At 43.3% G+C, this 26718-nt stretch overlaps 1 protein-coding gene across 1 annotated transcript in view; it reads left to right on the top strand.

Moving 5' to 3' along the window:
* Positions 1-206: 206 nt before the first annotated feature.
* Positions 207-26718, top strand: part of Scfd2 (sec1 family domain containing 2) — a 323711-nt gene continuing 297199 nt past the window's right edge. The window contains exons 1-2 of the mRNA XM_059276011.1: positions 207-1177; positions 5034-5202. Of these exons, the coding sequence (XP_059131994.1) occupies positions 340-1177; positions 5034-5202 (1007 nt within the window). The 5' untranslated portion in view covers positions 207-339. The remainder of the gene's footprint in view (positions 1178-5033; positions 5203-26718) is intronic.

Here is a 26718-nt window from a genome sequence, read left to right as displayed (position 1 = left end):
GGAAGGAAAAGTGCCGTGAGCTGACAGAGATGAACAAACATAACCCATTTCAACTCCTTCCTAGAAAGCACCTGCCACACTGAATGTCTGCGCACGGCGGGCCGCCTCCTCCCGCGGAGAGGCTCCTCCCGCCAGCCCGCGCGCCCGGCCAGCCAATCAGCGCCCTGAAACGTCATCACCGTGCGCACACTTGGACGCGTCAGAGACTGGCCCACGTGTACTGTGTGTTGACTGTCAAAAGTCTCAAGGTACTCGGGATCCGGAAGTTCTAGAGTTCTGACCGAAGTTCTGCCCACCAGCCGGCAAATCCCCCCCGGGCCAGCCGGCAAGTACCGAAGCATGAGCGCCGCGGGCGTCCTGTCTTTCGCCCAGCAAGGCTGGGAGCAGGTGCTGGCCAAAGTGAAGTGGTCCGTGGTCTACCTGGACGCCGCCTGCGCGGAGAGCCTGCACTGGAGCTGCGGATCCAGCCGGCTTCTGGAGGCGGTGAAGGGTCCGGCGTGCCACCTGAGGGAGTTTGAGCCCCAGGCAATTGGCGGTGGAGCCGAGCAGCCCCGGGCGGTGTTCGTGTTGAGCTGCCTGCTGAAAGGCCGGACGGTGGACACGCTCCGAGACATCATTCGCCGCAGTCACTTTCAGCACTGTGTGGTGGTCACGGCCGTGAGCCACGCAGTCCACCTCACGGCTAACCACGTACCAGCGGCTGCCGCGGCCGAGCTCGAGGGGCAGCAGCCGGTGTTCGAACAGCTGGAGGAGAAGCTATGCGAGTGGATGGGCAACGTGAACTACACGGCCGAGGTGCTGCACGTCCCCTTGTTGCTCGCCCCTGCTGCTCCCCACCTTGCCTTTACTCCTGCCTTCGCTACCCTTTTCCCACTGCTGCCTCGGGATGTACATCTCCTTAATAGTGCCAGACCCGACAAGAGGAGGCTGATCAACTTGGGTGAAGTGGATGCCACTGCCCTGACCCCTGAGCTGCTGCTGCACATCAGATGCCTGGTGTCAGGCCTCAGCTCTCTGTGTGAGCATCTAGGCGTACGAGAGGAGTGTTTCGCTGTGGGTTCCCTCAGTCGGGTCATCGCTACAGATCTGGCAAATTATGCCCCTGCCAAGAACAGGAAGAAGACTGCCACAGGCAGGGCGTCCGTGGTCTTTGTGGATCGAACTCTGGATCTCACAGGTGAGTGGAATTTCTAGGAGTTCTTCATCTTCACTCAGCCAGCTACAGGACCTTTTCATCGATACAGCGTTGTTGGCCTCATATTGAGGTTGATAATAGAAAGATGAACTAAATGAATCAGTTTCTAATTTGACAGCGTCTGGAGTTGTTTTGTCTGGTGGAGGAGGGGGTGGATAGAGACCAAGTACAGTATAATTTGTTAAGTGCTCTAACGGGGCAAATATGGCTTTAGTGTACATTGTTGTTGTTGTTGTTGTTGTTGTTGTAGTATGTTTTAAACAACTGCACTTAGTCCAGAGACTGTTAGAAACGTCCTAATACCTCTTAGTTGCTGTGATAGAGCACCATGACCAGAAACAACTTGGGGAGGGAAAGGGTTCATTTGACTTAAACTTCCACATCATAGCCCCATCAATGAAGAAAGTCAGGACAGAAACTCAAAGAGGGCCGGGACCTGGAGGCAGGAGCTGATGCAGAGGCCCATGGAGGGGCACTGCTTACTGGCTTGCCCCACATGATTTGCTCTACCTGCTTTCATATAGAACCACCAGCCCAGGGGACGATCTTAGATTGTTCTGTGGGACACATATGGTTGAGGGTTGTCCAGTTGTCCTCTGATCTCTGCAAGAACCCATGGCTTGTACATGCCCCTCCATATGCAAATAAATAGGTAAATGTAATTTTTTAAAAACTGAAACTGGCCGGTTGGTGGTGGTGGCGCACACCTTTAATCCCAGCCTTTGGGAGGCAGAGGCAGTTGGATCTCTGTGAGTTCGAAGTTAGCCAGGTCTAAATAGTGAGTTAGTTCCGGGACAGCCAAGGCTACACAGTGAAACCCTGTCTCAAAAAACAAAACAAAAAAGTGGAACTGACCCTACCTGTAGGGAGATGGAAAAAGAATTGTAGAAAATACTTTTAAATGTGTATTGATTTATTCTTAGCTCTCGTTCTGTTGAAGTTTGTATAGCAATCTCATATCTCAAATTTTGGCAATGTATTGTTTATACATGCAAGGAATAACTCTAACCTTAAAATAGGTAAAGAAAAAATGCTTTTTGATATAACATGTGAGCATTTATTTTCAGAGGTCAACTTTGTCCTAGAGTTAAGTAGATATAATTCAATAATAGTATGTGCTAGCCACTCAGGGTCAGAAAACTGATACCAGTAGGCATTCCTTTTGCAGGTTAGAAATAAAAACTTGAGTGATGTTATAAGAACTAGTAGGAAGTAGTTTTGAAATTTTACCTTAATTAGATGGATTTTAAGATGTAGTTCTGAGGGAATGCTAGTGGGATGTACCTATGGTAATCATAGCTAATTTCAAGAGGGTAGTGGCCCTGTTGTGGCCATGTCATGCCCGGAGGGCAGAATTCCACAAAACACATGGTAGCAGAAGGCTTCTATACCTCCCTGTCACCAAATCTACTACACGTTTTATACAGTTTTCTCTTTCGTTTATATTAAAAGGGAACATTGCTTCCTTCCTAACATTTTTACCCATGGAGCCTAGCTCTGTGTTCTCTCATCACTTCTCATGGATTTGCTTCAGCCCAGTACCCCTAAGTTGATCATTTTTACCTTTTTTTTTTTTCAGACTTTCATCTTTGGCATACAGGCAGAATAGAGCATATCCTTTCTTGACTTCTCATCATCATCCAACTTCAATTCCATTATATTTGGCTTCATTTTGTAGCAGACTTGAGAACTGTCTAGATGTGGGCCATTTCCACAATCATCTATGTCGGTTTTTATTCTTTACTTCCATTCCATTAAGCTTTTATTTTTCAAAACTTCCCATATAGTGGCTTCGTTAGTGACTTCTGTGTTTCCAAATCCATGGATGAGTTGTAGGACTCCTTTTCCCCCTGAACCTCAGATTAGCGTTTACTACAATAGAACACAGCAAAGAGTAAAAGGAAATTTAGGGATAGGGAGATGGTTCCATGGGTAAAGTGCTTGCTACACACGCGTGAGTAACTGAGTTTGGATCCCGAGAACATAAGTAGAAGCTGAGTGTGATGGCCTGAGTGTGAGAGCATGCATCTGTAACCTCAGCGCTGGTGGTGGTGTGTGGTGGTGGAGGTGGTGGTGGTGGTGGTGGTGGTGATAGTGGTGGTGTGGTGGTGGTGGTGGTGGTGGTGGTGGTGGTGGGTATGGAGAGGCAGATCTAGCCAATTGGTGAGCTTCAGGATCAGCAACAGAATGTCTCAAAAAAAAAAAAAAAGATGGAGAGCCATAGAGAAAGACATGCATTGTCTACCTCTACCTTCTACAAGCACGTGAAAGGGTGAGCATTTCAGCAAACGCATAGGCTCACCCCAATTAAATAATAAAAGATACAAAGGATAGATAAGCACTCAGTGATTTTTGCTGTGTGCTTTTATCAGTCATAAATCTGGCTTGCCGTTTTCTTGCTATGTCTTCTCACCATAGTATTCACGTATTGTAGTTTGCTTCAGTTGCTGTGATAAACATCATGACCCAAAGCAACTTGGTGAGGAAAGGGTCCATTTGGCGTAGACTTCCAGGTAATACTCCATCAGTGAGGGAAGTCAGGGCAGGAACTCAAGCAGGACCCGGATCGGAGACCATGAAGTAATGTTCGTACTGGACTTGCTTTCTTGTACAACCCAGGACCACCTGCCCAGCGGTGGCATTGCCTACAGTGACTGGGTTCTCCATGTCAACCATTAATCAAGAAAATGCCCCACAGAAATGCCATAGGACAGTCTGGTGGGAGGGGGCAGTTTTGGGTCACTCATGGTCCTGTCATTAATCTCACTCCTGCTCTGTGAGTGACCCCACCAAACTCATTGGTTCCCCAAGTTGGACTTTGGTGGAAGCATGCTTTGGTTTGTCACTGATGCTCTGTAAGGAGGGAGTAGCTGTTTACATCTCCCTAGAGAATGAGTTCCTGCACCTGTAGAGGGTATCTCCCACGTAGGATGAGGTCACGTGTGTGTCGGTAGCGGGCAATAGTCTGGTGAGGTGACGAAGCCAGAGATAAAGGACTGTTTTCTAGGACATGATGTGCTTGCTTAGCCTCTGCTATGTGGATCTAAGATTGACTTATGTTCCTGTCTGGAAATAATCACCTTTTGGCATAGTGTAAGCTAAGAAATTTCTATACCCTGCGGAAGTCGGTTTTTTACTTTGGCCATGAGAGTTCCAGGGAATGAAGTCAGATTGTTAGACCTGACTTCTAACGATGCAAACACCCTTTTCCCCTGAGCCATCTAGCTGTTCCATCTCTTTTTCATTTTAAAATTATGATACGCTTTCCTGTAGAAAAGATCGAGTAGACTTTTTTAGGGTAGATTTTAATTTAGATTGGTTTGTTACTGGGCCTAAAGCTTATAAGTGCAAATATTTCTATTGGGTATCTTTTGGGTAATCACCCAAGTTATCTTGCATATGGTCAACTTAAAGTTTCATTTGCTGCAAAGATGTGTGACTGTAGTGTTTTGATTCTGTATCAGTAATATATAGATCGTTTTCAGTTTCTAAAAGCTTGTATTCTAAGTTATATTGTTTAAATGTTAAAATGCTCTGCACTACTGAATAAAAGGAAATTTCTACTTGATGAGACCATAAGTTACTTATTTAATACTGTGAAATGAGTGATAGCCTATGGTTGTGTTAGTGTAGATGTAGTGAGCCGCACAAGTATTGAGAGTACTGAAATGGAGGGGGTGTGGTGCATTAATGTTATGGGAGTGCAGTGTTTGCCCATTGCTCCTGAGTGACCCTGAATTGATGAAGGTATGAGGTAGGTAGTGTAGGTGGCATTATTGGCATGGGTCAATGTTTTCCCGTCCGTTTTGAGTTTCCATTTGCTTGTGTGGTTAAACAGGAGCGGTTGGACATCATGGAGACAACTTCGTGGAGAAGATCATTTCAGTGCTTCCACAGCTGCCAGGCCACACCAACGATGTGATGGTCAACATGGCAGAGCTCACTGCTGTCCAGGCCCTGGAGGAAAACCAGAACGTGATTGCACCAGGCTGCCTTGCACAATCCAAGTAAGACATGTGGCTTTGTTGTTTTTCTCTCCGTCTCCTTCCTCCTCCCTTTTCCTTAGCTAAGACTGAATATCTCTATAGAAAAGAAATGAGCCTGTAATCCTAGCACTTGGAAGATGAAGGCAGGAGAGTCAGGAGTTCAAGACCATCTTTGCCTAGTTAGCCAGTTCCAGGCCATCCTGGGCTACATGAGATCCTGTTTTTAAGAGAAGAGAGAAAAGAGTGAGTGAATAAAACACTACTCAAATAGAACAATTCATAATGGGTAATATTTAGGAAAACACCACCTATAAAATATATCAATAATCATACCCACTAGGCATAGTAAGCCAGAGAGTGTGGCATTTTATGCTTTTTCCAGCATCCAAGAAGTGAGTCCATGAGTGGATCTCCATTTGATAGATAGTTTTATAGGGATTAAGTCTGGGATTCCACAGTTTCTCTTGGTACTTGGCTTTCTCAAATGACTAAATGCAACCCATACAGCTATGAGTCAGTGACATATTTTATATTTAAATAATATGCTTTGGGCATCACTGGGTGATGTTTTCATTTAAAGGCATATCTTTTTTCTCCATACACTTTGAGAAATCAAACAAAGAATATATGTCCTTGAAGTCATGCAGTGTATCAAAAACAAAAGACTTTTCTTTAGACATGACAATAAAAACATATGTAGTCACATCTTTTCAACTTTGTACTTCATCCACAATTCTTAGGAAAATTATTGTTTTTTTAGATTTATTTATTATTCTTATTTGTATAAGTGCTTTCCTTGAATGGATGTATGTGTCCCATGTTTGATGCCCATGGGGGTTAGAAGAAAGTGTCAGAGCTCGTGGGACTGGAGTTACAGACAGTTGTGAGCTGACACATGGGTGTTGGACCCAAACTTGGGTCTTCTGCAAAAGCAGTTGGTGCTCTTAACCAGCCGAGCCAGCTCTCCAGCCTCTGCAATTGTTTTTTAAATGTATTAGTAGTGAAATAGCGTATTTATTTTCTTTATTTATTTTGTATTTTTAAACAAAAGGATGTTTTGACGTTATACTTTCAAATCTAAATAGTAATACATTTAAAATTTCCTATCATTTTAGAATCAATTTTTAGTATCTGAAGTTTTCAGCTTCTCTTTTGGTACCTAGGGTGGGAAGAAACTTGGAAGTTTTATTCTTTGTCTTCTCTCTGCTTATATAAACAATGAGGAGCTAGAGCAAGAGCTTGCCTCTCTTCTGAGGTCCTTGTGATTGGAGGGTCCTCAGAAGCTAACAGTTACGTACTTTCTGTGAGCTAAGAAAAATGAGGACACCAAAGAAATGAACCAGCATTCCTGTCTTCATGGAGCACTGTTTTTGTTGTGATAGTGTCATAAGTTATGTTCAGGCACAGTAGGAAAAGTGTAGACATGATCTGACCTGAACTGCCACTGGGGATGTTGAACTGCCATTGGGGACCATTCCTATAGATAGCTGTCAGGTAAATTCGTCAGCTTGACCTCGTGGAAGAGTGGGCCTTGAGTTGATTGTGTCTCAAGGTTTGGAAATAAGGTCCACATGGAAAGGACATAGACAGAAGATGCTCAGGGCCTGATGTGATGACCGTGAAGAAGAGAGACATTCTTACAGGGCACCACTGTCATAAGCTCTGTTAACATTTTCCAGAATGTACTATTGTGTCAAGCTCATCCCCAAGCATCTTGTGTTGGGAAGTCACTTTAAGTTTTTACACTAAATCCATGAGGGAGATTTCCCCGTTTTTCAAGTAAAGAAATTAAGGTAACAAGACAGTAAGTTACATAGATGTGGAGCTAGAAATGCACCCCGAATGTCTGATTTCAGAGCCACTGTCTTCCCCTCTGTGTTGTCCATATGGGGCCCAGAGGAGAGGTAAGTTCTTGACCAGACTCAGGGACTCAATATGACACAAAATAAAGTCACGTCAGTATTTAATACAAGGAGTCCTGTTTGTTCACGATGATTTTTATAGAGTAACAGAAAAAATATTGGCATATTTCAGTAAAACAGTGCTGTTAAAAGGTATTTAACAGCTAATAGAACCAAAGGAAGACTGTTGATCAAGTTTTTGAAAGTAGAAATAGTTGGAGTCTAGGGAGCAAGAACTCAAGAAAAGCCTCTCAAGGCCTTGACATCAGAGAGAGACTTAGTTTTAGCTGCCTCCTGTCTTTTAGTCATTCTGCTTAGGACAGGCCTATCTTGCCATTTATCCCTATTTTTCCCAGTGGGGGTTGGGAGCTGTTCATACTAAGAACTATGCTGAGATCATGTGGCATGGCAGGGAGGTGAATGTCTATAGATAACTGGAGGACTTACTTAAAAGAGACCAGACCAGAGATACCCTTTGGTAATAGAGCACATTTAAGGGAGGACTTGGCATGTCGCTCCTGAACACTTAAGATATGTTAATTGATTTAATGTCTCTCATATCTGTGAGGTATATTCCATCATTCCCAATTCTAATCCTTTCAGTTTCGTCATGTGACTTAAGGTGTCATATGCAGTTAGACAGATGGAGGTCCAGCTATAAGTCAGTGCTTCCCATTACCCAATGTCTCTTTCATAGAAGCCTAAAGTAACTAGAAAAAGAGCAAGTAAGCTCTGAGAAAAGGTTGTAAAATGAGAGGAATTGGGTTGATTAGAGTACAAGAAAACATGTGAACTCTTATACATTCAATAGGATAGATAAAAGAATGAAAGCAGCCTCAGATCCTTAACAGATGTTGTGATTGTGGCCAGCGTATTTAGTCTCTCCAGCATCCATTCTACATCAGGGCCTGTACTGAAGTGCCTTTTCCCTTGCGAGTGATTGTTTAAGAATTGGGCATGACACCTGAGACCATGTTGGTGTCTGAGGGCCTTACTGCTGCCAGCGTCATACTGATCTGGGTGACCTGTGCTGCCACTGGGGCCATGGTGATGTCTGGCCGAAGCTGCTACCAAGGGCCGTGTCTGAGTCTGTGTTCCTGCTACAGCTGGGGTCTGTGATGATGACTATGGCCTGTGTTACCACGGGTGGGGGGGGATCTTAAGAGCCATTCCAGTTGAAATCTAAGGGCCATGCTGAGCTGGTCCTGCCCCTCACTGGCCCTGGGATAGCTGGTCCTGTCACTTTCTGGACACTGCAGCAGGAAAGCTGTCCCTGCCCTATGGATGGATTTTTCTTTTTGGGCTACCAACTCACAAAAAAATGACATGGAGACTTATTAATTATGAAAGCTTGGTCTTAGCTTAGGCTTGTTTCTAATTAGCTCTTCTAACTAAATTAACCCATATTTTTAAATCTGCGTTCTTCCATGTGCTTGTTACCTCATTTCCATTATGTCCATCCTGGTTATTCTGCATCCAGCTGGCGACTCTGCCTTTCTTCTTCCCAGAGCTCTCTCTGTCCAGAAGTCCTGCCTATACCTCCTGCCTAGCTATTGGCCATTTAGCTTTTTATTAAATCAATCACAGTGACACATCTTCACATAGTGTAAAGGAATATTCCACAACACTGCTCCCCCAAGGAAGAGCTGCCCCCCAACCCCTACTGAGGAAAGATGGCCCCACCTATCACTGCAGGTGTGGGAGAGCTGGTCCTGATGGCATGGGCTTAAGAGAGCTACCTCTGCCCCTCGCCTGAGGAGGGTGGTCCCGGTGGCCTGGACCAACCAGCTCAGCTACCACCGAGACCCACATCCTGGGCCTTGGATTGGCCTACCCTAACATCTGCTCCATCTATGACCTGCTGGAGCATGTGAAGAGACTGGTCCTGCTGAATGATAACTGCAGGATCTCCATGACTCCAAGCAACAACAGGATGTCTGAGAGGAATTTTGGTGAGGGTCCAGTGATGATGGTGTACCAGAGGCCTTGAACCAGACCAATGACTCATTGCAATGAACATTTTGCTGGTGGCGCTGATTTGTCAAAAGGGTATACTGCATGGCACACTGTGGCTCCCAATGCCACCAGGATGAATGAAGAGGTGTTGGAAAGATGGAGGAGGGAGGTGGGTTGTTTTTGTTTTTGATTAATTGGGGGTGGGGGCTTAGGGAACATGCTACAGGGGTGAGGAGTGGATATGGAGAAACTGGAAGGTGAATGGGATTGGGGTGTATGATGTGAAATTCCCAAAGATTCAATAAAGAATTATGTAGTTTTTTTTCTCTCTTCTCTTTGAGGGCCTACCACCCAGCTCCCAAATAAATACACTGATGCTTATTCTTACTTATAAATGCCTGGCCTTAGCTTAGCTTGTTTCTAGCCAGTTTTTCTTAACTTAAATTATTCTACCTTTTGCCTCTGGGCTTTTATCTTTCCCTACTCTATGTCTCTTTCTTCCCTTACTCCATGGCTGGCTGTGCTGCTGGGTGGTTGGCCCCTGGCATCGTCCTCTCCTCCTTCTTCTCTCCTATTTATTTTCTCTGCCTGGCAGCCCTGCCTATCCTTCTCTCCTGCCTTGCTATTGACTGCTCAGCTCTTTATTAGACCAATCAGGTGTTTTAAACAGGCAAAGTAATACAGCCTCACAGAGTTAAACAAATGCAACATAAGAAAATGAAATACATCTTTGCATCATTAAATGTTCTACAGCATAAACAATGTAACACATCTTCAACTAATATTCCACAACAGAATTATGTTAAAATAAAAAGAATGGGCATGAGGCAGGAGGGAGTGTCTTCTTCCTCACATCTTTGCTTCCTAAACGTGACTCACGGAAAACCCTGGCTCCTTCTCTATTCCTCTTCTCCTCTAACTCCCAGGACTCCTCAAACTCCCTGCTGCAACAGGGAAGGTCAGTGACTAGGATTGTTGTAAAGAAGAGCAATCCTTGGATGCCCCCACACTGTTTGAGTCTCAAATTATGTGGTAAAATATGTTTCTTTATTGTTTAAGCTAAATTGAATCACTGTTTTCAGACAATCACAACCAAAGCCATGCTGACACATTTTCTGTACCTTATTTCATCTGTAAAATGAGAGCATTGCTTTCAATGCTATCTAAGCCTCTTCTTGTATTTTAAACAAAAGTCATCATTACCTAAGCTTCTGCTGTGACCTAGCTCCACCTCTGAGCACTTACGTAGGCTGTGTCCATTTGTATGGTCTTTGCCTTCATTGGTACTCTTTTCTTTTTCTCGTTAGACTATGAATGAATGTTACAGAAAATGAGGTTAAGTGACATCCAAAGATGAGTTCTAGAGGGGTCTGAGCAAAGCAGAAAGCTTTAGTGAGGGCAGAGCTGGAGAAATGATGATGATGGAAATACATTATAAAAGACACAGAAATACATACTGAGAAAATTAAAAACAATCATTGGGAGAAAAATGGTGGCTTTGTTTCAGTTGCTTGGACGGATGAAGGAGTTAACATTGGATAATTTGTCCACAAAGAAGGAATTGAAATAAATCCCAGTTTTCCTGGCGTACACCATATGTCCATCACAATAGCAGTAACCACTGCTACCTTTGACAGCTCTTCAGAAGCTTCTCAATGAGAGGAGTGAGGATCAAATGCAGAACAGATGGGTACTTGGCAACAAATGTGCCTGCAGTGGAATAGTATTTAAAAAGCAAGTTTCTAAGTATGATATAAGCTTTTATAATAAAAATTTATTGCTAATACAGTTTTTATAATAAGCTGTTTGCAATTACAGCCATTGAAGTTCCTGCCAATGCAAATGAGAAATTGAGAACATAAATCCATTACAGCATGGTATGGCCATCCCTATCCACCCTTCACTGGATTATGTGAAATATTTTTGGCATGAAGAAGGCAGAATCCTTTTTCTTATTGAAATGGGTTTCTCTTCTTGGCCCCAAGCCCCACTCTTTCTAATCTCTTAGACTTTCAGTATCTTCAGCCTTTACCTGATTCTCCAACTGCATGTAATCCAACTGGTTCTGGCCTAGGGCTGCAGAATTTTCTGGCTACAGTGCCTATTTTTCCTGTTCTTCCTACACTCTTCCTGTGAAAGCCAAGGACTTATGATAGATTCCAAGACTGAGAGCCACCTGGCTTCCTAGGTTCTCTCTTTCTCACCTCCTCATCTGCCCCTTTCCAGTTGCACTGGCTTTCTTACTATTCTTTGCATAGACATGCAGTGTCTTCTTTCATGTCCTTGGCTCCTGATGGTCTCTGCTCCTGGATCCTTCTCACACACTTGCCCCAAGTTTTTCTTCATTTTCAGCAAGTCCTTTCTTGTCACAGGGTAGGCAGAATTTTTGTCAGGACTGCCAGCTCCAAAATAAACCCACAGAGACTTAATATTAATTACAAATGTTTGGCCAATAGCTCAGGCTTGTTACTAGCTAACTCTTACATTTTAAATTAACCCATTTCTATTCCTTTACTTGCTGCCAGGTACTCATGGCTTGTTACCTCATTTTGTACACACCCTGCTTCCTCTTTGGCTGGCTGGCAACTCTGACTGCCATTCTTCCCAGCATTCTCTCTGCCCCGAAAATTCTGTGTACCTATTGGCCAATCAACTTTTTATTAGCAATGAGAGCAACACATTTTCACAGTGTACACAGGATTATTCCATAGCATTGCAGTCCTGTCACAGCCTGGGTTTAGGTCCTGAGATGGGGAAGGGGTGTCAGCATGAAGAAATGAATTGTCTGACCACAAGATAAGTTTCACACAGTAGCTGACCCAGAATAGCTCCAGCTGCCTTTATTTATACATCAAAAATAAGCATGTTTTTCTATACTAACAAACACATTTTTCCCATCCTCTAATGTTAACCTCTATCAAAAACAAATATGTCAAATATGTTTTTTTCCAACGTTTACATCAAAACATCAAACCATTAAACCAAAACAACACTTATCATTTTGCTAGTTTGGCCAAACATCAAGCCAGGTACATCCTGTCTTTACAAAACTAAAATGTGATAAACATAGGCACACATTTTCAAGAACAACAATATTGTTCAAAACTTAACAAAGCATATTACAGAAATAGGGGTGATCTGCCTCTGATCCTGTCAGCACTGAATCAGAACAGCTCCCAGGGTCTGGAGTGACAGCTGGTATCCTCAGACAAGAAACTTGAGAAGCATCAGTCCCCAAAGAATTTTAGGGGAAATTATTTGAGAAAAAACGGGGTTCCCAGGAACGATCACATCTGTTCCCTGTATGACTGACAAAATGACACTAAAATTTCCAAGAAAATCATCAGTATTATGAGAGAGAAGAGAGCATGCTGGCCGCGTGGTCCAGCAGTATTCTATGCTATCCTGAAGTTCACTGGTCCTTGCCGAGTGAGACTGTCCCTGTGGGCTTTGCCTCATTTGGGGACCTGTTGGATAAGCACTTATACACTGGTCTGAAACTAGGCTGCATGGCTCCCAACACTTTCCTGTCCATCTTAGCACTTTTTAAAAAATGTTTGTTTATTATGTATACAGTATTCTGCCTGCCCCCAAGAAGAGGGTACCAGATCTCATTACAGATGGTTATGAGCCACCATGTGGTTGCTGGGAATTGAACTCAGGACCTCAGCCCCATCTTAGCACTTTGTATTTGTCAATTCACCTGCATTTTCCCCTCAACACTGCTCTTTCTATTAGAGTTGTTTATGCTCTGTCTTGGTCTCTTTCTCTACTAGAGAGAGAGAGAGAACTCTCTGGCAGAGAGATCCATGATAGTAGAGATACTTGTCAGTTTTATTCGCCACTTCATTCCATACCTGGAATAGTCCCATACCTGGCACTTGCGCTATTGAATGAAAAACCAAATGAGTGAATGAGTGAATGGTGGTGGGTGCTCCTTCTGCACATCCAGAACAGGATCTGGAGATGGGGTGAGTTATGGACTTTGAGAAGGGTAAGCCAAACAACAACATGGGCTTTCTAGATTATACTTGTTGAATAGTTAAACATAGTCATTGTGTTAACAAAATATTATAAAAACGAGGGCCAAAGAGATGGGGAAAGAAATGGGAAAGAGATGGGAAAGGTGCTTGCCACCAAGCCTGATAACTTGAGTTAGATCCCATACAGTGGATGTAGAGAATGGATTCCTGCAAGCTGTCTTCTGACCTCCACATGAGTGCCATGACATGTATGTGCACACACACACACACACACACACACACACACACACACACTGACAGAATAAAAAACAAGGAATGCAGTCTAAAATAATAAAAGTAAATTATAGTGCATACATTAAACTACTAACATTATTACTGTGATCATCAAGAACCAGGTACTGTGTACAATTGCGTGCACTATACTTTCCTGTAACTGTCAGCACAGTATCACCACAAATGTGCAAAACTGTCTCTAGATGCTCATTAAATTTTACAGGGCCACCATCCTGAATGTGGCCCATGGTTGACTGGAACCTCACTGTATGTTGTGTGATTGCCTTGTGTCTCTATCTGATTTATTTCATAATATCCCTGAATGATACTGTTTTGTTGTTTTGATGCTGAGGCTTGACCTAATGCATGGTGCATGCTAGGACTTGACCATTGAGCAATGCCCCAGCTCTGGACTGGTTGTGTGTGTGTCGGTGTGTCTGTGTGCGCGTGCATGTGTGTGTTTTGCTTTGTTGGGTTTTTGTTTGTTGGCTTCTAACAACTGCTCTTCTTCCAAATGCATCTCATTGACATGTCACTTTGAAAGAAACAAAAAGCATTCCATGTCCAAGTTGTGTTTTAAGATGAGTTGTCACAATTTATTCAAAAGCAACTCTATAAGGCAGGTATTATTCTTTTGTTTATTTACTTTTATAGAAGTTAAAAAAAAAAAGACCTGGAGATCCTCTGGGCTCAGCTACAGTTTTAGAAAGCAGAATTTATGAATAATTTATGGATTCTTCTCTGAAAATTAAAGAATAAAAGTGTCTACTATGAAGTATTGAAATAATTGAAAATAACAGAGCTATTATAGGCTGTTTTTCTGTGAGGGAGAATTGTGTTTAACATATATACTTTACAGAATTCTGTTTGAATTAAATTTTGAAAGGGGCTTGCAGGTAGATGCTTTTGTCTCTAATTGCTGACATACTGCTTCTTTGACACAAGGAATGCATATTCAACCCCCTAAACCTCTTCCATATTGAAGAATTTAGAATGGCTTGTGGTTTCTGTGTTGTAAGAAGACTGAACTCTAGGTCACTGTAACTTTGGGATTCATAATTTGAACGGAAACTATGGCTCCTTTAAACAAAGTCAGGAACCCTCTGAAGTTAGCTACAGTGGAAAAAGGCGGAATGGAGAGACTTACTGCAGTTGAGCAACAAGTAAGTGTTGGTGTTCCTACTTGGGCTGGGGTCACTGCCAAGAAAGAAAAAGGTACCAACTCTGAAAATCTGACTCTTGGGGAGTTAATACTGCAGGCTGTATTGGGTTCTGTCTAAATCTCATGCTGTAGAGACAGGAGTTACTCAGGAGAATGCCCAGATTGCCCTTTGGCTGTCTTTACAGTGCTTTCTCTTAGCACTTACTTGCTGGCATTCTTGCTAGAGGGCCTTTCCCTGTATTTATAGTTATAGAGTTAATATAAAAATGGGTGTGTGAGAGAGAAACATTTGTGGGTAGCAACAGAGGCCCAAAGACTGTTGTATCCTCTGGAACTGGAGGTATTGTAGCTGGAGTTTTCTCCAGTCCTGCCCAGCCCCATAGACCCTACAACTGCTTATAAAATAATTACTCAGAAGGTCATATTAATTAAACTGCTCAGCCATTAGCTCAGGCCTACCACTGACTAGCTCTTACACTTAAACTCAGCCCATTTCTGTTAATCTATATGTTGCCACGTGTTCTGTGGCTTTACCTGCTGCCTTTACATGTTGCTCCCTGGACAGCAGGTTGGCAGCTCTCTCTTCTAGCCTTCCACTTCCCAGAATTCTTCTCTCTCTTTGTCCCACCTATACTTCCTGCCCAGCTACTGGCCAATCAGCAGTTTTATTTATCAATCAATCATCCACAGCAAGGTACTGGTGATTTCTAGATGAGCAACCAATGCTCTTAACCAGAGCACCACCTCACCAGCCCTGAGAGTTGTTTTTGAAAGTACATATGAGAGTGGACCCAGATTTCTAAAATGATCCTTTCAGTACTGAGTCTACATGAGAGGCTGTGTGTGTTGCTACGAGTGTGGGTTTTGTTTGATGTTGGTTCTGCTTTTTTCCTTCTGTTCTTGAGCAGCTTCTGTGGAGTTCTTGTCTTCTAAAGCACAGTGACTTTTCTTTTTCTCTATCTGTCTATCTATCTATCTATCTATCTATCTATCTATCTATCTATTTATTTATTCTTCTATTATCAGCTTGATACAGTATAAATTCTTATCCTAATAGTGATAGTGAAATGTTTGATTGAGGCTTTTCAATCAAACCTTTATGACTTGACCAAAGGTTTGGTTTTATTATTCATTTTTGTTTTTGTGTTTTTGAGACAAGTTCTCTCTACGTAGCCCTGCTGTCTGGGAACTTGCTACATAGACCAGGCTAGCCTTGAACTCAAAGTCGCAGAGATCCCTCTGCCCCTGCCTCCTGGGAGCTGGGGTTAAAGGCATATGCTACCACACCTGGCTTGACCAAAGTAGTTTTGATCCATCATGATGATAGTTTTCTTCTTGGTTGTGGGAGACCTGTTCCTACTTTTTCCCCCAGGGTACTCTTGAGTAGGGAGAAGTGAGAAATATTTAGATAGAATATAGAGGGGAGAGAGACAGATAGAACCATAGGATAGCCTCCGGGAGGGCCTGGGTCAAAACCCACCCGTCCCTTCTGTCTCTGCTAAAGGGCTTTAAAGGAACGCCAAGGGGTGGAGCAAAAGACCTCCCCCTCGCTGGATCAAAGCATACCACACGGCACAGCCAAGTGCAGACCCTTCCAAACACCTGGTAACCATGCACGTGGCCAATCCATCCTCTTATGCAGGCCTGCTGTGTAAAGCAAACCCAGATCTCACTAGGACACCTCTGTGGACCCCAACACTTGGTGAGAAAAGTAGAGGAGATGACTTCTAAGGAGTGGTCTGAGACCCTTGGTCCCAAGAAGAGTGCCTGGTGCATAGTAAATGCTCAAAAAATGTGTTGACTAAAAAAAACCCCAAATAAGAACATTCAATAGGAGGAAAGGAATACTCACTATACTATAAGATGACTATACATACAGATCAGGAAGCACTTTTATCCTGGTGTGCAGTTAGTGCTAAGTCTGAGTCCAGTGCCCTGGGAAGGTCTCTCAGTGGCTCTCCTCTGCCCTTTGGGCAAACACTTAACTCTGGAATTTGAGGAAGTTTGTGGTTCTGCTCTGCCCTTACTGTGTCAACCTTCTCTTTATCTCCTCCTTCTTTCCTCCCTCCCACATGCTCATGCTGTTGACTGCAGCTGCATTGAATGCCGTCTGGGTACTCAGTGCTCTGGCCATTCACCTGGGGCCTTCCTACACTGCTTCTTCCTTTGTGCTCCTTTCTATTTGCTTCCAGTAAATAGTGCCTTCTGTTTCCTGTAGTAGCTCAGGCTGGATGATTTGTTTCTCTCTCTCTCTCTCTCTCTCTCTCTCTCTCTCTCTCTCTCTCTCTCTCCTCTCTCCTATCTATCTACTCATCTATCTATCTATCTATCTATCTGTCTATCTATATATCTATCATCCGTCCATCCGTCCATCTATCTATCTATCTATCTATCTATCTATCTATCTATCTATCTATCTATCAAGATGGGATCTCACTGTGTAGACCAGGCAGGTCTCACAGTGACCTTTCTGCTTCCAAAGTGTTGAGGTTAACGGCTCTCATACTGGATATAAAGTCATACTAGATGACTTTATAATCACTATTTTATAGTGACCAGACTTTAAATGCTTATTAAAGAAACTCTATACCTAACCTTTCCATTCTTGTATGCTATCAAACCATAATGCAGAGCCCATAAGATATTGGTGGCAGACTATGACCATCCATGGGTCCAGGATGGTAATATTCAGTTAAACCAGAGTACTTATATTCTTAATGTTCCATTGCTACTTTTATTACAAAATTTACTAAGATAATTTCCTGTTAGTGACAAGTATTATAAATATAAAATAGGAAGCGGTATTTGTAACAGGGTCACATTTGAGGGGTTCAGGAAGAAAACCATTTATCTGTGCCTAGAACATTATATTGTAAGTTCTTAATAAATATTGAAGCCAGGCTTAGTGATGGTGTCCTCTACTCCCAGATACTCATGAGACTGAGTTAAGAGGACTGCAAATTGTAAGACCTGCCTGGGCTACCGAGTGAATTCAGGGCTAGCCTAGGCCACTTAGTGAGACCCTGTCTCAAAATAAAAAGTCAGAAGAGGTATAGGGATGTAGCTCAGTGGCAGAGGGCAGCTTCCAATTCAGTCCTCAGATCCATTTGGCATTGTAAACTCCAAGTGATTCTTCAACAATGCAGTCGGTTGTTAAAGACCCTTCTGTTGCCCTTAGAAGAAGTCAGCCATCTCTGACATGGGCCGCCAGGCCTGGAGTGACTTAATATTTGCTTAGGAGGGGTCAAAATGGATCTGCTGGCTGCATCCACACTTCTTTCATCTCCACACCCCTTTCCCCAGCCACTCTAGCTCCATCTACTGGAATCCCATTCTGTCTGGCTATTCCTCCCCACACAGCTTCTCCTGGACCACATCCTCAGCTTCCTTCTCCCCTTTCCCCCTCACTTAGACCACTGTTTTGTCCTCCCCGGGCTGCTGTTTGTGTCACCCGAAGGAACATGCCCTCTCCTGGTTCTCTGTTAGATCTCGTTCCAGAGGTAGAATTGCTCCATGAACATTCAGCTGCAGGGAGTGCTGAGATTTTTGGAAGAATGACGAAGGAGAGACTGGTTTCCTGTTTCAAGGGTTTACTTCATGTCTCCTACACAGTAATTCTTTCTCTTTTATTGAGATCAAGGCTGAAGGGTATGTGTCTTAAAGCTGAATTGTTTAAAACAGCCATCAAGAGTAAAGATGACTACTGAAGTCTGAGTGATTTATTTAGCTCATCAGGCTCACACAGATGGAAGCCATTATTCCTCCCAGTAACAAGCTGTGACTCAGCTTGCTCTGGTTCAGACTAGAACTGTTGGGTCAGTTGATCAGTGCTGTTGTTGTTGTGTTTCTGTTGGAGTACTGAGACTGGTGACCCGGATCTCGTGAGGAAGCTTAGCTTCCCTGCACACCGTGAAGAAAGCATTTCCCCCAGTTAGTCAGAGGATGACAGCGTGCATTCATAGTGCATCAGCCTCTTAATTACTGCTTCTACTTGACGGAGCAGTACTGTGACTCAACATCCAAGCACCTTTTAAAAATTAATGCTGCCATCTTTGTATTTTATTTGGTGGTGAATATTTCCTGTTTATTTCTAGTAGACTGAATCTGACATTTCATACTTGCCAAACCAAGTCAACTTCTAAAATTCCATTAAGAGCTGAGTAATTATGGTGAATAAAGAGCCAGGAATGAATGCAAAGGGCCATATCTTTATTCAAGAAGTCTCTTGAAAGATTTTAAGATGGTTTCTGTAGCAGGTTGTGATTGTTATCTTGTAGTCTTCAAATGTGGTTACCTGTCAAAATAGTGTTAATTTTAGGAATATAACATAGCTTATAAAAGCACATTTGTATGTATCTAGCATTTTACACACCCATATAGGCTAATTACATCTCATAGCAACACAATGGACCTTTTCGTAAGACAAACATCTATGATTTTATCATATACTTCAAAGAATGAATTGTAACAAAATTGTATTTCAGTAACCACAATGAATTAAAACTTAGGTCTGGAAAACAAGCCTTTAGAAGCAGAGGAGATGGTAGAAAAGTGCTTCATTCACGTTCTACAAGTATGTGGGATATCTTTTTGTTAATGCTTTGTTTCTGTCACTAGATTTGTGAAAGGGGAAATACTTTTAGTAAAAGAAATAACAGCACAGGACAGTCACCCATCAGGTGGTGTACTTTGGAGGCTAAATCAAATTCATATGTGCATCTGGAGGACCAAAATGTGGCAGAGATCTGTCCTCAGATGCTGGCGTTCTCGCTTCTTTCCTTCACAGAATTGTATGCAACCAAGCTCACTATACGGAGTTTACAGGGACATGGTCCAAATGCCAATGTACAGACTGTATAACTTGGGCAAACTAATCCTTTTTTCTGTTTTTGAAGCTCAAGGACAATTTATTAGAGTTTAAAAGAAAAACTCGCTGACCAGACAGGCTGTCAATCTCAGTAGTAGAGGGGGAGTTGGCTAACAGGAAAGGGAAAGCCGTGGCGTTTGAGTTAGGGGCATGGAGTCAGCCACAGGACAGAAAGCCATGGCGTTTGAGTTAGGGGCATGGAGTCAGCCACAGGACAGAAAGCCGTGGCGTTTGAGTTAGGGGCATGGAGTCAGCCACAGGACAGAAAGCCGTGGCGTTTGAGTTAGGGGCATGGAGTCAGCCACAGGACAGAAAGCCGTGGCGTTTGAGTTAGGGGCATGGAGTCAGCCACAGGACAGAAAGCCGTGGCGTTTGAGTTAGGGGCATGGAGTCAGCCACAGGACAGAAAGCCGTGGCGTTTGAGTTAGGGGCATGGAGTCAGCCACAGGACAGAAAGCCGTGGCGTTTGAGTTAGGGGCATGGAGTCAGCCACAGGACAGGAAGCCGTGGCGTTTGAGTTAGGGGCATGGAGTCAGCCACAGGACAGAAAGCCGTGGCGTTTGAGTTAGGGGCATGGAGTCAGCCACAGGACAGAAAGCCGTGGCGTTTGAGTTAGGGGCATGGAGTCAGCCACAGGACAGAAAGCCGTGGCGTTTGAGTTAGGGGCATGGAGTCAGCCACAGGACAGAAAGCCGTGGCGTTTGAGTTAGGGGCATGGAGTCAGCCACAGGACAGAAAGCCGTGGCGTTTGAGTTAGGGGCATGGAGTCAGCCACAGGACAGAAAGCCGTGGCGTTTGAGTTAGGGGCATGGAGTCAGCCACAGGACAGAAAGCCGTGGCGTTTGAGTTAGGGGCATGGAGTCAGCCACAGGACAGGAAGCCGTGGCGTTTGAGTTAGGGGCATGGAGTCAGCCACAGGACAGAAAGCCGTGGCGTTTGAGTTAGGGGCATGGAGTCAGCCACAGGACAGAAAGCCGTGGCGTTTGAGTTAGGGGCATGGAGTCAGCCACAGGACAGAAAGCCGTGGCGTTTGAGTTAGGGGCATGGAGTCAGCCACAGGACAGAAAGCCGTGGCGTTTGAGTTAGGGGCATGGAGTCAGCCACAGGACAGAAAGCCGTGACGTTTGAGTTAGGGGCATGGAGTCAGCCACAGGACAGAAAGCCGTGGCGTTTGAGTTAGGGGCATGGAGTCAGCCACAGGACAGAAAGCCGTGGCGTTTGAGTTAGGGGCATGGAGTCAGCCACAGGACAGAAAGCCGTGGCGTTTGAGTTAGGGGCATGGAGTCAGCCACAGGACAGAAAGCCATGGCGTTTGAATTAGGGGCATGGAGTCAGCCACAGGACAGAAAGCATCCACACTGTGGGGAGGAGATCGTCAGAGAAAGAGAAAGAAAGCCCACAGTACAGAAGAAGTGTACTCAGGCTCTGGCCAGCATCCAAAGGAAAGAGACAGGAAAAAAGAAAAAGGAGAAGCTATACCTTTTGAGGCAGGGATCAGAAAGGCAGGCAGACCCAACAGAATCTTGTGGTGGCCTGGAGGGACTCCAGTTAATCTTTTTAAAGAATCTGCTTCTTCATTTATGAAATGGGGTTATGATACCCTGGAGAATTGTTATTCAATGAGATAGTCATATTGCCTGTGACATAGTTCTCAATAAATGAAAATAACAGGTGAGATCAGGTGAATTATTCAGAGGCACAGATAGCTCATTGGTGCTTGGAGTTTTAGAATTCTTTTCTAATGCTCCTTTAACTTTTTTTTTATTATGGAGAGACAAGACATGGTTTATATAGGATGTAACTCAGTACTAGAGCCCAGATTTGCCTCTCTAAGGTCAGAGGTTCTAATCTTCATCACTTAAAAATAATTACTAAAAACAGGATGTTAGATAAGTGGTTTCACTTTGTCAGTTTTAGGACTCAGAAAAGAACTAAAGGATATTTTATCTTTTCTAAGGATTCAGTGGATATAAAGTAAGAACAGGATTAGAAATGATCTCTCTAGGTGGCATAGACTGTGATAGTTTGTCTTTTCATTTTTAAAAGTAATACACACACACACACACACATATATAATCTGAAAATTCAGAAAGGTAAAATATTTCTCTATATGTTCCTGTGTGAGAGTACAATGCATATATCCATGGCATGCATGCAGAGGTCAAAGACAACACTAAGTGTTGGCCCTTACTGTCTACCTTGTTTGAGACATGTTCTCTTGTTTGTCACTGTGTATACCAGGCTAGCTGGCTCACAATCTTCTGGGGATTCTCTTATCTCTACTGCCCACCTTGCCACCGGGATTACAGATCTATATTATGGGGGCCCATTCTTTTCAGGGTTCACACTTCTGTGGCAGGTGTTTACCCCTGGATCAATCTCCCCATCCTTAGGAAGTTGTTTTTTTTTTTTTTTTTGCAGGGGCATTTATACAATAAAGTTAAGTGGAAAATAAGGAACATTGAGAAACAACTTGACTGTTAGTGACTAATGATAACTACAAGGGAAAGTATGCTAGTATGTAAAACAAGACAACAAAAGAGTATAAAATCTTGAGACAGTTTTATCTTCTTTATATGTTTATGTAGCAATAGGAAGAAGAAAAGAGTGTGAGAAGAGAGGAGCTGAATTAAATTGCCCTTCAAGCAAGAGATATCTTAGCCAGCGGACAGGCAGTACAGCACAGTGATGGGGGTCTATGGCAGGGATGACTCTTTCTCTGAGTAGAGGGGTGGTTTGTGTGTGGCACCTATGTGACAGTAGTCAGGATCCTCCTGGGTATGTGAAGTAGTCAGGCTCCTCCTGGGTGGTGGTGGGGCATTTGGATGTGTTCTGACTTGCCTGCAGCCCTCTTGGCTTAGGGCCTGCTTATCTGGAGGGCCTGTGCTTCCTAACATGCCAGTCTACTTCACTCTTCATTCTTATATTCTAGCCTCTGGCAGGCCCATGTGCCAATTTAAATGGAGAATAGTGGATATTATGGAATTAAAGACTGGAAAGGAACCCAACAGAGACTATTGAAAATAGCCAGCATCCTTCCTAGTTGACCCTCTTTGATGGTTTGCTCACCAAACTTAAAAGTTCGTCACCTGAACATGATCTCCAGTTTTGCCATTTTCAGGCTGTACTTTAGGTAGTTGCTTGGCTTCTCTGAGGCTCTTTAGATTGAGTTAGTGATCACGGCACAGAGCTCGAACAAAGAATCAAAGCAATGTATTTTTATAAAGTCTAAAGTGCATTGTAAATAGAATGTGATGAGAGTATCTGAAAATATACTTTAAAACTCTGTTTTATTTATCTTTCAAAAGTCCTTAAATGAAAGAAAGAGTTAAGTTTTAAAATTTATAAGTGTGTGTGTATGTGTGTGTATAGAGGGTGCCCATAGAGGCTAGGAGGGAGGTAGAGTTACAGACAGTTGTGAGCTGCCTTATAGGTGCTGGAACTGAACTTGAGTCCTCTGTAAGGTCAGCAAGTGCTCTTAACTGCTGAGCCATCTCTCCAGCCCCACAGAAATCTTATGTAGTAATGGGGGGGGTGAAGCTGTTTCAGGCTAGACTTATTAAAAAGGTGTTGGTCAGCTATTCCTGAACTTAAGAAGAAACATCTGACCAAGATGAAGTAGGTTTAAAATAGGACACAAAGGGTGTAGAGTAGGTGTAGATAAGACCTACTAGTAATGTGCTTTCTTTGAGGTTGTAGTATCAGATCTTTCAGGGACATTCTTATGGGAATGTGGCAGTGCACGTCTGGCTCATAAAGTTCCAGAAGGGAAGAAGAACTCAATTGGGAACTATACTAGAGATCATTTGTATTACTTTCTGGCCAATGAGTTAGCTATATTCTGGTTTTGCCCTGGGAATCTGAGTGAGGTTGAGTGTAGATGTAACCAACCTTCTTATTAAATAAGAAACACAGAACCAATGCAAAGAAGAAAGCCAAGAGGTCAGAGCTAAGAGCTAAAACCTTACCCTTCCTCCTGCAGTGGTCCTACCTCTCCGAACTCACTACCCCTGTGTTAATGTCTTTATATAGTGTTCCTGTTCTGCCTTCTCATTGGTTGTAAACCCAACCACATGACCGCCTCGTCACGGCCTGTCTGTATAGGCCTCCAGGTTTTCCTTGCTTGGTATTGAGATTAAAGGCATGTGTGTCCAATAATGGCTGTATCCCTGAACACACAGAGACTTACCCAGCTCTGCATACCAAGTGCTGGGATTTCAAGTGTACGCCACCACTGCCCTGCTTTCCTATGGCTTGCTAATAGCTCTGACCCCCGGGCAACTTTATTTATTAACATACAAATAACATTTTAATACAAATAAAATATCACCATAGTTGAGTTAAAAACTAATGAAGACATTTGTTTTTGGAAGGACTTTTAACCTACTGTCCAGGTTGTGGCATGGTTACTGTTCACTGTTCTTAGTTCTACAGCAAAAGACAGCAGGTGAACACTGTGCAGCTTGTTTAATGAAAGGAACTTGAATGAATTTAAAGTTCCTAAGGAGATTATTGCAGAGGAACCGCTATAATTGTTAAAGACCCGTGCCAATGACCACTGTCTTAGTTAGGGTTTCTGTTGCTGTGAAGAGACATCATGACCATGGCAACTCTTATAAAGGAAAACATATAATTGAGTTTTAGTCAGAGGTTTAGTCCATTATCATAATGGTGGGTCATGGTGGTGTGCAGGCAGACATGGTGCTAGAGAAGGAGCTGATAGTTCTACATCTTGATCTATAGGCAACAGGAAGTTAACTGAGACACTGGGCATAACTAGAGCATAGGAGACCTCAAAGCCCTCCCCAAGAATGACACACTTCCTCCAACAAGGTCATACCTTCTAATAATGCCACTCCCTAGGAGCTTATGGGGGGCCAATTACATTCAAATTACCACATTCCACTCCCTGGCCCCCATAAGCTTGTAACAATATCATAATGCAAAATGCATTAAGTCTAATGTCAAAAGTTCCAATAGTCTATCAGTCTTAGCAATGTTTAAAAGTCCAAAGCTCAAAGTCTCTTCTGAGATTCATGCAATCTCTTAACTGTAATCCTCTATAAAATCAAAATCAAAAAGCAGATCACATAATTTCAACACAAAATGGCACAGGATATACACTGCCATTTCAAAACACAGGGACGGAAGTATAGTGAGGAAATACTGGAACAAAGCAAGACCTAAAACCAGCTGGGCAAACTCCAAACTCTGCCTCTCCATGTCTGATGTCAAAATACAGCACACTTCTTTCTCTTGATCTGGTTCCACTTCCTGTTAGTAGCTCTCCTCAGCAGATATCCCATACCTTTGGCATCAACAACATCTTGGGGTCTTCAAGACAATCCAGGCTTCAACTTCACAGCTTCACTTACTGGCCTCTCTAGGCCTCCATTAAGGGACACTCCTGACACATACCTGGCCTTAGTTGTGGAGGGAGATTCTATAACTCTTTGACTCTTCTTCTGTCTTTGACTCTAAAACCAGAACCTTGTGACTGAAGTTGTTGTCAAGTTCTACTGCTTGCTGGAGCTGGAACATGGACCCTTTGTTCAATTACATACATCATCATCAACTTTCTGTTTTCAATAGTTTCCTTCACTGCCTAAGCTTGGCTGTCTTGGAACTTGCTCTGTAGTCCAGACTGGCTTCAAACTCAAGAGATCCACCTGCCTCTGCCTCTGCCTCTGGAGTGCTGGGATTAAAGGCGTGTGCCACCACACCCAGCTCTAAGCTTTTCTTTAATTCCCTTTCACAAGTTGGAAACTTAGCTAGGTGGGATCTTGCTCTGACGTCACCACTCTCTTTATTCCATTTTTTAATCTGTTTTATCTTCTTGAACACATGACTTAACTCCATTCCACCTCCTGGTGTTCCCTTTCTCCTCAAATTGTACATTTTGTATTTTTATTTGCCCAGCTTCCTCCTGTTCATTATAAATCTTCATTAGAGTGAACACTAGTAACCACATAACAGAGTCAATACTAGGTTGTTTTAAGATTTCTTCTGCCAATGGAATTAATCCAGAGCTCTTCACTTTAGCCTCAGGTAGACTTTTCAGACAAGGGCAAAAAGCAGCCACATTTTTCCAAATATCACAAGAACAGTCTCTAGGCCACATTCTTAATAATCTTCTCCTCTGAAACCTCTTGAGTCAGGCCCCCACAGTTCAAGTAACTTTTAGCACTACTGTCTTCCATGCTTCTACTATTATGGCTCATTAAGCAGTGCCTAAAGCATTCAGCTGCTTTCCTGACCCAATTACTCTAAACAAAAACATGTTCTAGCCTATCACAGCAATATCCCAGTCCCTGGTACCAACTTCTGTCTTAGTTAGGGTTTCTATTGCTGTGAAGAGACACCATGACCATGGGAACTCTGAAAAAGGTAAACATTTAATTGGGTTGGCTTACAGTTCAGAGGTTTAGTCCTTTATCATCCTGGTGTGACATGGTGGTGTGCAGGTAAATATGAGGCTGGAGAAGGAACTGAGAATTCTACATCTTGGCCTGCAGGCAACAGGAAGTGAACTGAGACACTGGGAGTGGCTTGAGCATATGTGAGATCTCAAACCTGCCCCCACAGTGACACACTTTGTCCAACAAGGGCATACCTACTCCAACAAAGCCACACATCCTAATAGTACTACTCCCTAAGAGCTTATGGGGGCTAATTACATTCAAACTAGCATCTACTGCCCCCAAACCCTTAACTGATAAGGTCTGAGAGCTGTGCTAATCTATGCTTATAAAAATGAATTTAGAGGTTAGTTTGATACTATGTCCATTTAGCAAAATAATAGTAGTGAGTTCACCTCTGGGGGCCTTGAGTTCCCAGTTCTTTACCAGGTTTATAGTCCCAGGCATGTGTTTCCTCCAGTGAAGCAGGCCTTCCATGGCATTCTTGCCGCTATTGCGCCCATGTTCGTATCTTGCCACACCGATCATTACTGTAGCTCATGGGTCACAGCTGGGTAAGACTTTTGAGTATTCTCTGCCCCAACCCCAGAAGTATGCAGAACACCTTCTAATACTACAGATGCTAGCCCAGGGAGGAAGGAAACTTCCTGACTAATGACAACTTGATTTCTCCATATTTCCAAGTTAAGCTTCTATAACACATAGAATTCATTACTGCTGTAATAGAAGTATATGTGTGGGATGGGTGGCTATCAGACTGTATCTTTACTTGGCAGCAAAATTTGGTAGTGTCATCACTACATGGTTGTAGCATGGATCTTAAAAGTTCTTATTAATAGCTGGGTGGTGGTGGTGCACGCCTTTAATCCCAGCACTCGGGAGGCAGAGGCAGGCGGATCTTTGTGAGTTCGAGGCCAGCCTGGTCTATAGAGCGAGATCCAGGAAAGGTATAAAGTTACACAGAGAAACCCTGTCT

The sequence above is a fragment of the Peromyscus eremicus genome, chromosome 10 (assembly GCF_949786415.1).
Source record: "Peromyscus eremicus chromosome 10, PerEre_H2_v1, whole genome shotgun sequence".
NCBI classification, from domain to species: Eukaryota; Metazoa; Chordata; class Mammalia; order Rodentia; family Cricetidae; genus Peromyscus; species Peromyscus eremicus.
The sequence above is the reverse complement of the archived record's forward strand: the minus strand, read 5'-3'. Positions and strand labels throughout refer to the sequence as shown.